The sequence below is a fragment of the Periplaneta americana genome, chromosome 11 (genome assembly GCF_040183065.1).
Source record: "Periplaneta americana isolate PAMFEO1 chromosome 11, P.americana_PAMFEO1_priV1, whole genome shotgun sequence".
Lineage (NCBI taxonomy): Eukaryota > Metazoa > Arthropoda > Insecta > Blattodea > Blattidae > Periplaneta > Periplaneta americana.
Window position 1 is genome coordinate 36,523,513 of NC_091127.1, and position 12,642 is coordinate 36,536,154.

The following is a 12,642-nucleotide window of genomic DNA, read 5'->3' on the forward strand; positions in this document are numbered from 1 at the left end:
GTACTTGGTAAAACTTCAAAGGTTCAGTGAAGGTGTTGCTGATCGAATGATTGCAATTTCATATGGAGATCCTAACAATGAACCTTACAATGTCATCACTCACGGAGACATGTGGGTCAATAACTTGATGTTTCGCTATACTTCACCAAGTGTCAAAAAAAATCCAGACGAAATGTGTTTTATCGACTTCCAACAAGCTCGCTATAGTTCTCCAGGGACGGATTTAGGGAGATTGCTCTTCGGATCGACAGATAAATCAACTCGTGATGCTCATCGTCAAGATATGCTCCGTTGTTACCATGAAAGTGTCAGTGATACGGTAAAAAAGTTTGGTTGCAATGCTGAGAAAGTTTTTCCATTCTGTGCTGTAGAGCAGCAGTTGAAGAATAGTGCTGCCCATTTCATAGGAAATGTGTTAGGTACTCTGCCACTTCTTCTGCAGGAGGCCGAAGGAACTCATAATGACGTGGTTTATGATGATGATGATGGAAGTGACGAAACACTAAAACCCTTGAAACTTATCTTCCATCGAAAGACACCAGAATGCCGTAGGAGAATTCTCGAAGTGATTCAGGATGTTGTTGAGTATGGCTACATGGACTGAATCATACAACTCTTATGTAGTAATAACAATGTGCAATATAGTGTTGAATTGTTACGTACACTGTAGTATTAGTTTAAAAAAAGTTTTTTTTTTTTGTATTTCTCACAAATTTGGAAAATGGAAGGCATGTGGTTTTAGGCTTTTATGGTGAATGTGACAATACACTTTTGGGTATTCTACCGTGTACTGCAACTCAACATTTAAAACGTTTTATAATTTCGCACATAAGTTCCATCATCAGGGCAAATAGATGAGACCAGATGGGTATTCTACTCTGTTGGATGAATTGGAGTGGTCAGACAAACGAACTCAGCAGATTACGCGACCAGTCTGATCATGCCTATCTGCCCTGATGGTGGAACATGTGCGTAGTTCCGAAAAGCTGGAAATGTCAAGTTCTACGTCACATTGTAATACTCAAAAGTAATTTCTAAGTTACAATTTTCTTCTGATTACTAGGTGAAGAGATCTGATTGTAAGAAAAGACATATGAGTCTGAATCTATAACAATTTATATTAGACAGTTCCAAAAAAGGTTTTGAAAATAGGGATATCTTAAGCGAAGTGTTACCGTTAGATGGCAGGAGCGTTCCATGCGGCGCAATATGTTGTAGGGCTATATTATGTCATATGCTATAATTGATTACGTTTCCCGCTTGTTGGTTTCCTGCACGTGTCAAAATTATATTTACTTTTATTTTATATAACCTATTATAATTTAATATAATTCTGTATTTTCTTACCTCATAATTTAATTGCATTTACAATAAATAATAGCATAAACCTAAACCTGTATAATATTGAGCGATTCCCCGAGATGGGTGGGGAAATCTGCAGTATGCAGAATATAGATGCGAGTAAATTGAATGTTCATGAACCTAAACGAGAACTTTGAGAACGATATGCATGAATAAAAAAAAATAGGAACTATGTCGTAGGTGAATATTGCCCTCTTTATTCATTGGTATTTAAGTATCGTACTCTAAAAACAAGATATGCAGCCACCAATGTGTTTTTTTTATAGGGAAGGGACTATCGAGATTGAATTCCTCCTATTTTTTTTCTATGTTGCAGTAAGATGAAGTACAATGTTGGATAGGGTGATGTAATATTATCGCAGTAGTATCACGATTATTCGTGTATTTTGTAGGTTAAGGACATGCAGTTTTGAATACTATGTAGGATGATTTTGAAAATTTGAAGTTAAAACATAGTTTTAATAATTAGTCTACAGTACATTAAAAACATTATTCACGAAATGGATTTATGGATCGTCCTGGACAATGAACATCACAGTTTATAGAGAGTTTACTGCAGGCGTAAACTTCGGAGACTCCTACAACTACTGCATGTAATCTAAGCCAACGTAGCTCGCTGTCTAGGTTGCATTGTTTTTATTGCTTTTTCTTTTCTCTTCTCCAAAATGAAACTATAGCCAGCAATTCATTACTTGAAGTAGTTACTTTTGTTTAATAGCTAGCACTTTCGAGGCGGAATTTAATTCGTTATTTTTTAAGGTTTAAAACATATATTCAGAATATTTCGGGATCTAAATGAAGACAAAAATCTTTCCCTGGTTTTTACATGTAGGAATATAACAAAAATTTGACATTTTGAGTTGTTTTTAAGAGTGTTTAATATACCAATACATTACGTATATCCTCAATGTTTATATACCAAAAACAAATGCACGCGCAAAGCGCATCCCTCAAAGTACACGTGCGCTATCTGTTGGTGTTAGTTCAGGATATCCCTATTAAGTCCTCTCAAGGCGGTTATATATACGATCTCGAAAATGTTGAATTTGATTATTGTTGAGAAATAATTTACCAAAACCTATTAAGGAGATAGACGCTGCCTTTTCTTTAAGGTGTTATTACACAAATATCCCTAAATTTCAATATGAAAATTTGTATAGCTGTATAGTTATAAAATTTTGGAAATTCAACCTCTTATAACAACTTCATAACAATATTTATTTCACGAGTTTAAGAGAACATATTAAAATATTTATATGTTAGAAAGTTCTGGTTAAATATGTAATGAATAATAGTAAGGAATCTCCCCTTAACATTTGAATGTATTACCTGCCATGGACGCTGATATAATGCTGCGTTTGCTAGAAACATTTAACTCTTGGAAAGTGATATAGTGAATAATACACCGCAGAAGGTGTGTACTGGACTTGTATGCAAAACGACCATGTATAGTTTGTGTCACATACGTCTTTAATGCCACTCATGAAAACATTTCCTTTTAAACAAAAACTTCATTTCGTTTAAAAGTGATGTAATCCAAAATAGCAACAACCACCAGAATTCTGTAAGTCATTTCCACACATTTATAAGCAACATTACTATATAAATAACGTATTAGATTAAAAACTGAATGTATATATAATAAAAGTGACAAATTGAAATCAAATAAACCTTACCAGAACCTCTTATTTACTAATAACAATATATAATAATCTAAGTAAGATTTCACAATTATTGTTTCTTATTTTATTGTAGGCCTTTTATATCTAAACTAGATTCGTTGAATTGGAATGATGCCTACCTAAAATGCTAATAGAGGTATAAATATAATTAAGAAATGGTTTCTGGTAATTTTCGATTTTCCAAAAATAATTGGTCCTAACATATATAATTAATCACCCTGATACCGAAAATCGTATTTTTGAAATTTTTCTTTGTATGTCTGTCTGTATGTTTGTTACCTTTCACGCGATAATGGCTGAACGGATTTCGATGAAAATTGGAATATAAATTATGTTCGTTGTAACTTAGATTTTAGGCTATATGGCATTCAAAATACATTATTTAAAAGAGGGGTTATAAGGGAGCCTGAATTAAATAAATCGAAATATCTCGCTTATTATTGATTTTTGTGAAACATGTTACATAACAAAAGGTTCTTTAAAAATAATTTGCGATAAGTTTTATTCCTTGAAAAATTTTGATAGGGCTGATATTTAATGAGATAAATGAGTTTTAAAATTAAAATAACTGGCCATCTAAGGCCGTATAATGAAATAAAGAACAAATGACTTCGTCTATAAGGGGCCTTGGACAGCATCAATCGAAAGCTATGAAAGTTAGCCTACAGAGAATGTTTCTGTGTTTGAAGTAATATCGGAAGCTAAATTAACCGATTTGTATAATTAATTATTGTTTCACCATTGGAAAGTGTAGTTTCTCTAGATGAACATAATGCTATAATGTTATTACATTAACTTCTGATATAATATAATATAATATAATATAATATAATATAATATAATATAATATAATATAATATAATATAATAACAGAAATCTTTCAGTTGTTACCCTTAACAACACGCTAATCCCTTATTCATCTGTCGTAAAAAATCTTGGCTTCTTTTTTGATAATAATCTAAGTTGGAATTTTCAAGTTAAAGAAACGATAAAAAAAAATCTGTTCCTCCATTCACTGTTTGAGTCGCTTGAGAAACTTCTTGCCCCAGCAACTAAAACTTACCCTAGTACAAACCCTAGTAATGCCGCACTTCGATTATTGTGACGTTTTGTTAAGTGACCTAAGTTCTGAACTGTCAGTCAAGTTACAGCGAGCTCAGAATATGTGCGTCAGATACGTGTGCAACATCCGATGATATGATCACATATCACCGTCCTTCGCAAGTCTTTCGTGGCTTCGACTTAAGGAACGCAGAACTTCACACTCTTTGTCTTTACTCTACCGAATTCTGCACACCTCAACACCAAATTACCTTTCGTCTCGTTTCTCCTATCTATACTCTAACCACGACGTAAATACCAGATCACTTATCTGTGGCACGCTAAATATATCTCTTCATAGAACATCTTGTCATTCATCATCTTTTACAGTATCCACCTCGCGTCAATGGAATTCCTTGCCACAAAGTATTAGGGGCTCCAAGACAATAAACACCTTTAAAAACAGCTTAAAAGATAACCTTATTAGCATTTCACTCCAATCTTACTGATTTAAACTATCACTGACTACATTGTTACTTCATTCTTTAGACAACATCCTGATAGTGCTGTATTTTCAAAATTGTCTCATAATAATCTCTTTCTATTATCTAATATTATCTGAAATATATTAACATTCTATGTATTTTAGCTTAATTCTGCTACACAGTTTAGTTCAGTGTCTAATTAATAGTTCATAGTATTTTGTTGTTTAATTCGTATATAACTCTTGTATACATGCAACTCTCACTTAATCAAATTGTTGAATTCTTTGTAAGTTCATGCATATGTATATACACTTTTTGCTGGTTGAGTGGAAGATAAGGCCTTACGGCCTTAACTCTGCCAGCTAAAATAAATTATTATTATTATTATTATTATTATTATATAATATAATATAATAATGTAATATTATATTATAAAATTTAAGTTATTTGAAGGGTTCAGAACCATAGTGGACCAAACGCCATTTACTGAATATGTAGAAAACAAGGGTTAAAATTAAGTTATTACCATAATTCAATGGAAACCTATAACAAGTAAAATAAAGTATACACATTAAATCTAAATGATGTCAATGTTCATTAAACTATGGTTGCATGTAATAAAAATTAGAAACATGTTAAAGGAATTGTCATTGCACCAATGAGTGGTCTCTGGACCAAAATGATCGCATTTTAATTATTTGGATGCAATTTAAATTAAGTAACATATTAAACGATTTATCCTTCTATCAAACACGAATGTTCCCTGGATCAAATGCCCTATTTTAATTATGTAATTACTTTATATTTATTTCTAACGGGTGCAGCGGAGCGCACGGGTACGGCTAGTATATGATGTATGTTAAGTCAGAGACGGAACACCATTAAATTATTTATTGTATATTGTTGAGGTTTTTCCGGGATTTTTCCATCAATGCAATATGACCAAATGCTGGGTAACTTTCGGTGCTGGAACCCGAACTCATTTCACCGGCATTAACACCTTCATTTCATTCGGACGCTAAATAACCTGAGATGTTGATATAACGTCGTAAAGTAACCCAACTCTAAACGCTAGCAATCTGCATAAATTAAAGAAAATTCGTTTTAGAGTTAAAATTAGATGGGAAGAGAAGGTCAAAGCTCTGACTAAAATAGGACTATAGATGTTAAATATTCGGACCCGATATGAAGCTACGAAAAATATATAATCAATATAACAAAATAATTTTTGTGCGAGATCGTGCGTATTTGCTTGGTTTCCGCAGAAAACCAATCCGCGGAAAGTCTAAAATTCCACATTCAGTATTCCCAACCTAACACACATAACAATTTCCCTCTTCTTACCGCTTAAGTGACATATTGATTTTACTGCTTTAGGCTTTTAACATATTATTTTTAGAGACGTTCAACGTAGTAATAATTATAAATTGGAAACTTGCCACTGCAATTTCACCTAAATTGCACTGTTAATTATTGTTTTTAAATATTTGCAAAAATTAAGTAAACTCTACAACTCCACTAAAGTTACTGCATTCGTGACGCAAGTAACATTAAGGAAGCCGTGAAAAAATCAACAAGATTCCAGACTCATCATAGACTGGGGGAAAAAAAGACAGACGTACATCACGGCCTGCCGGAGTATAGTAAACACAGAAAATATTTTAAAGCAACAATGTTGAAGATAGATATTTTTGTTTTGCAAATTTGCCGTCATTGAACAGAAACCAAGATGGAGATTTCATTGCAACTAATTAGAAATTCCTCTTTCAGGTATGTAATAAACGATCTTCGCACAAAATAATGTACGATACACGAGCGGTATGTTTTCTTTCAATTGTCGGAAATTAAAAAAGCTCAACTACGTTCTGCTTTTTCAAACTTTTCCTCGAACATGAAAACTTCAACATACCGCTCTTGTAACGCATATAACTATTATGTAGCTTTAATAACTTATTATTATTATTATTATTATTATTATTATTATTATTATTATTATTATTATTATTATTATTGAACACTGTATTGGCTATTAATTAATCTGGTTATAGATTTTGTAGTGTTGGGTTAATTACTAGCTAATTACGCTTTCTGCGAACGGAACAACAACGGCACCATTGTTGCTATACCAACTAAATATATAAAATAACAGCAACACAATATACCTACAGAGTCATCAATTAAATATGTACAATGCTTGTAGTATCTCTGATAAGGTATAGGCGATTTTCAGCATATCTGTACGTACTACGTATACAGAGATTTTCCATACCATTAGGCGACAAAGTTCCAGAGAGACCAGGAATGCCGTGTGATCTTGTCCGGTTGTAGAATTATATTATGTTCTGAGGAAGGAATTGTAACTCGGGCCTTTTCGTGACGGCTAGGAGTAACTTACTGCAGTTCTAGAAAGTAATTCATCTTCAGGTATTGAAGTCCTACGATTTTTCTCTTAAGAAATGTTCAACAAGAATTGTTATGAAGTAAATATTAATTACTTTTAAAAGAAAACCCTCTATTTTATTTTCTTCACCCTTAGTTTTGCATTAATTTAGAACGTTATTGCTATATGCTGTAGGTACAACCACTATGTTACGACTTATCTCAATTAATAAATAATGAGAGCGACGGGCGATGTGTACATATTTTAGAGCCAAAATCATTATTACAATCTACAAAAAATTACAATTAAATCCAATTTCATAATAAAATTTCAAATAATAATCCAATAATAAATATAAATGTAATCCAATGTAAGCCTATAGGTTCGTTCCAACAACAGTCAGGAACCGCCCGTAACCATCGTGAGCATGCGCAGTACAGAAAAAGCGTTCCAACACAATCCGAACCAGTCCTGAACCGGAAACATGTACTGCAGTCGGGCGTTCCAACAAACTTTTGACACTGGTTCGGAACGGTCAGAAATAGTCCGCGGATTGAGGCATGTACGGAAGAGTACGCGAGACACGCATGCGCATAAGCTCACCAACGTCTCCTTGATACTGAAGAAAGACATGATCGACTGTTCACATCAATGAGGTTAAAGATGAAAAGTGACAGTGCAGACGAATAATAAAACTAGAGATTTAATTTAAATTTTCGCCAAAAAGAAAGAGACTGGAAATTATTTGGGTATTGAAATAGTTAATTACAATTTCAACATGCAGCTTTGATTAAAAGTATAATAAAAAACGTACATAAATTAATAATAAAAAATAACTATTTTTAGATGAGAGTCCCCCAGTACACGACATTGAATTAGCGGAATTCTTGCCTTCCATATTTTTTGTCATCTTTTAATTGAAAATGATCGAAATTCTATTTTCTGCAATTAGAATTAGCCGCGAAATGATAATAATAAGCATCCCGTTCTTAGCAAAGATGATCACAGTTATAGCATCTCTGGATTTAGTACATAACCATCCGCGAAAGCGTTCCAACAGCGTCCAGTCCAGTTTCAATTCCATACCAGATGCTCAACTAGCGCATGCGCATAAGATGGTACAGGAACCGTACATGAACTGATCCATGAACCGCTTGTTGGAACGAACCTTATATGTTCAAGCAGTAATGTTTTGTTTCAAGCAGATTTCGACTGCAGTGATAATAAAATTATGTAGCTAATCGCATTAATGTCTTCTAGACTAACGAGTTTGGAGACGTAGGGGTCATACAGTCTCTACAGTACTACTTTATCTTATGTAAGAAAACTTGTTTAACTCGTTACGGTAGTATCGAATGATTTCACATTGTCTTCTTTCATATGAAGACAGCTTAAATTTTTACTAGAGTGAATATTATATTTTGTTATGTTCAATTAACTGGTGGAACTCTGTCGCCTAATCGTACGGAGAAATCTCTGTAAACGTAGTACATACAGATATGCCGAAAATCTCCTGCACCTTATCATGGATACTAAAAGCATGAGTTTCACTGAAGATCTCGAAATAGTTTAGCTACTTGATTCATCCACGTACGTTGTCCTCATGTATTCTACGATGAGAAGTTTAAAAATTTTAGTAAATCTCTCAGAAAACGTACAGAACTTCAATGAATATTTTCCTATCATGTAAAAATCTCTTCTTTCTAGCCATGATTTCTATGGAATTCATAAAACTACGAGATTTGCCATCAGAAATTTTGACCAGGTTTTAAAACTTTTGACTGGCTCTACTCTCCACTGTACGTTTTAATGGTGGAAAATGTCAATTATGTTCCAGTGTTGTATTGAATATTAGTTGGAAGATTAAAAAAATACACTTCATGTCATGGAACAGCTTGATGTGCAATTATTTATAATCTGATTATAAATACATAGTGGGTATAAACTCTACCGACAAACTTTCAGAGGCTGTTCATATAAAAAGAACTCTGCAAACATCCATGAACAAGTTCTCAAACTTTGTAGATAGAGTTCCTACTCGCTCTGTATATTATATGGATTATGTACAAGCAAAGCAGTTAATGTTACCTGTAAATAAGTATCCAGGAAGTCTACTATATTAAAAACATTTACCTCAAACACTCACTGCAAATCATTATGCAATGTGGATGCCTATTCAAAACTACAGACATATTTCTCTATCTTTAATCCTTTCGTCCACCGAAAGCTTTACAGAACCTACCGGACCTGAGGTTTCATACATCAAAACATGTTGCAACACGAAAACTGCGGCGAGAATGAAAATATGCACACGATAATATACCAGTTGACCTTAGCGTTTATACATAAAATAAGCAGATACGGATAACATTCACACGACACGGATTTTCATTTTCAACCACAGGAGTTTTAGTTACGTCAAAATGCTCGACCACGGTAGGTGTTACGACGAACTTCCAACCGAGTACTTACGAAATATTGTCAAGATCATCTTACAGGAAGAGAGGCTCGACTCTGAGACAGTGAACATAAAAATAACTCGAATTCTTGCTTCTCTATGGGTTTCATCTGTGTTTGCAGTTAAGGCTGAAGGTCCGAAGAAATCTGTCAATTTATTTATAAAATGTTTTCCTCTAGATTCCAGAAGACGTAAGCAATTGGATAGTGACATTTTCTTCAAAAACGAAGTCATGTTCTATAACAGGGTTGTCACGGCATTTCACAAATTTCAAATGGAGAAGCTGCCACATGTACAGCGGCCATTCCTAATTGCACCTCACTGTTACAGAGCTGAAACAGATGGAGAAAATGACGTCATCATATTAGAAAACATGACTTCAAAAGGATTTGTTGTGTTACATCGCTTGAGAATATTAGGAGTGCCTGAACTGTTTCTCGTAATGAGGAAACTTGGTCGTTTTCATGGTTTATCTCTAGCTATGAAAACACTTGATCCTGAGGGATTCCAAGAAGTTCGACTATGTCTAAATGAAACTGTGTATACCAAATATTATATGGACAAAGTATCACGCGGGATCATTGAGTATGCATTTGAAGATACTATTAAAGAAGCTAAGAAACATTTCTCTGAAGACAGTCCGTATTTGGTAAAACTTCAAAGGTTTAGTGAAGGTGTTGCTGATCGAATGGTTGCAATTTCATATGGAGACCCCAACAATGAACCTTACAATGTCATCACTCACGGAGACATGTGGGTCAATAACTTCATGTTTCATTATCCTTCATCAACTGTCAACAAAGAACCAGACGAAATGTGTTTTCTCGACTTCCAGCAAGCTCGCTACACTTCTCCAGGAACGGATTTAGGGCGATTGCTCTTCGTATCGACAGACAAATCAACTCGGGATGCTCATCGTCAAGATCTACTCCGTTGTTACCATGAAAGTGTCAGTGATACAGTGAGAGAGTTTGGTTGCGATGCTGAGAAAGTTTTTCCGTTCTGTGCTGTGGAGCAGCAGTTGAAGACGAGTGCTGCCCATTTCATAGGAAATGTGTTAGGTAATCTACCACATGCTCTGCAGGAGGGTGAAGGAACTGATAATGACCTGGTTTATGATGGTGATGGGAGTGACGAAACACTAAAACCCTTAAAACTTCCCTATCATCGAAAGACACCGGAATGCCGTAGAAGAATTCTGGAAGTGATTCAGGATGTTGTTGAGTATGGTTACATGGACTGAATGGTGCAACTCTTGTCTAATGCGAACAGGGCGCAGTGTAGTGTTAAATTGTTACGTACACTGTAGTAAGAGGTAAAGAAACTTGTTTTTTTTTTTTTGGTAATATTCACAAGTTTGATATGTAAAAGACACATATTTGTTTTTAGGCTTTCGTGGTGAATGTGACCATACACTTTTGGGTATTTTACCATGTACTGGAACTCAACATTTCCAACTTTTATAATTGCATACAGATTCCAACATCAGGGCAAATAGATGTGACCATATGGGTAGTCTACTCTGTTGGATGAATTGCTTGGAGTAGCCAGACATAACAAACTCAGCAGATAAACCGAATCGCCTGATCATGCCTATCTGTCTGTTGGTGGAACCTGTACGTAGTTTCGAAACGTTGGAAATGTGAAGTTCTACGACATATTGGAATACTGTAAAGTCATTTCTAAGTCATAATTTTCTTATGATTACTAGGTGAAGGAACTGGATTATAAGGAAATACATACGAGTCTGAATATACAATAATATCAGATAGTTTCAATAAAGTTTTTGAAAAGTAAGTTCTGTTAAGACGGTTACATACACTATCTCGACAATATTGAAACTGGTCGTAGTTGGGAAATAATTTGTTAAGAGAGATGCAGTCTTTTCTTTTAAGTGCTATTTCACATATTAAAATATTTATATGTTAGAAAGTTCTCGCTAAAATAATTAGTGAATAATAGTAAGGAACCTCAACTTATCATTTGAGTGTACTATCTTTCATAGAAGGTGATAAAATGCTGCGTTTGGTAGAAAAATTTAACTTCTGAAAAATTATATATTGACTAATACACCGCAGGAGGTGTTTAGTGGACCTGTATGCAAAACGACTGTGTAAAGTTTGTGTCACATACGTCATTATGCCAATCATGAAAATATTTTATTTTAAATAAGGACTTTATTTCGTTTAAAGGTGATGTAATGCAAAAATTAACAACCGACACAGTTCTGTAAGTCACTTTCACACGTTTATAAGCAGCAGTACTATATAAATAATGCATTAGATTAAAAATTGAAATGTTTAATTATAGGTATGGGAGAGTTGGGTAGTATCGGACAGTGCTTTTTTTTCATCTACCACCAGATGGTAGTACCTGAATGACATGGTTACTTTCTGTAGCGACATAACAGAAACGTAACCATGTCATTCAGGTACTATCATCTGGTGGTAGATGAAAAACTCACTGTCCGATATTACCCGATATCCGATACTACCCAACTCTCCCCTATATACAATAAAAGTGACAAATTGAAATCAAAATAACCTTACCAATGTCCCTTAAGGAGGAAAGGAACTAGCCACTTTACCCCATTATCTCCTGGCCTAGTTGCCTCATAAGTGGTTTCATCTTGGTATCACTTATGAGGTTCAGATCTGACGCTTAATTACTCTTTTATAATCCTCTCAGTAACTTAGATATTTTACAATAATTCTTTCTCATTTTATTGTATAATATCTAAACTAAAATTTTTCGTAGTTTCAATCAACCAACTTGGAGCGACTTTCTTCAATTAATTCAGTTTTACTGTATGTATTTCTGCTCTGGTTTTGGAAAGAATTGTGATGATGAGCAGCAGCAGCAGCAGCAGCAGCAGCAGTAGCAGTAGCAGTAGCAGCAGTAGTAGTAGTAGTAGCAGTAGTAGCAGTAGCAGTAGCAGTAGTAGTAGTAGTAGTAGTAGTAGTAGTAGCAGCAGTAGCAGTAGCAGCAGGAACAGCAGCAGCAGCAGCAGTAGGAGTAGTAGTAGTAGTAGTAGTAGTAGTAGTAGTAGTAGTAGTAGTAGTAGTAGTAGTAGTAGTAGTAGTAGTAGTAGCAGTAGCAGTAGCAGCAGTTGTAGTAAGCTCTATAAACAATGTATGTTCTTTGCTGCTTAATATACAATATTATGCCAACTGATTCTACTCATATGCATACAAATATTTTTCCAGCCACTTGAGGTGAGATAAGAGATAAAAG

General features: G+C 34.3%; 1 protein-coding gene across 5 annotated transcripts in view; it reads right to left on the reverse strand.

Annotated features, from left to right (window-relative positions):
• LOC138708928 (ankyrin repeat domain-containing protein 1-like) overlaps positions 1 to 12,642 on the reverse strand; it is a 91,719-nt gene that overhangs the window by 13,479 nt on the left and 65,598 nt on the right. For 2 of the 5 annotated variants that reach the window (XM_069839296.1, XM_069839294.1), the window contains one exon: positions 7,333 to 9,740. The exons of the other annotated variants lie outside the window; for them this stretch is intronic. In XM_069839296.1, the coding sequence (XP_069695397.1) occupies positions 9,660 to 9,740 (81 nt within the window). In that variant the 3' untranslated portion in view covers positions 7,333 to 9,659. Of the gene's footprint in view, positions 1 to 7,332; positions 9,741 to 12,642 lie in introns of those variants that run through there. 5 annotated transcript variants of the gene reach the window in all.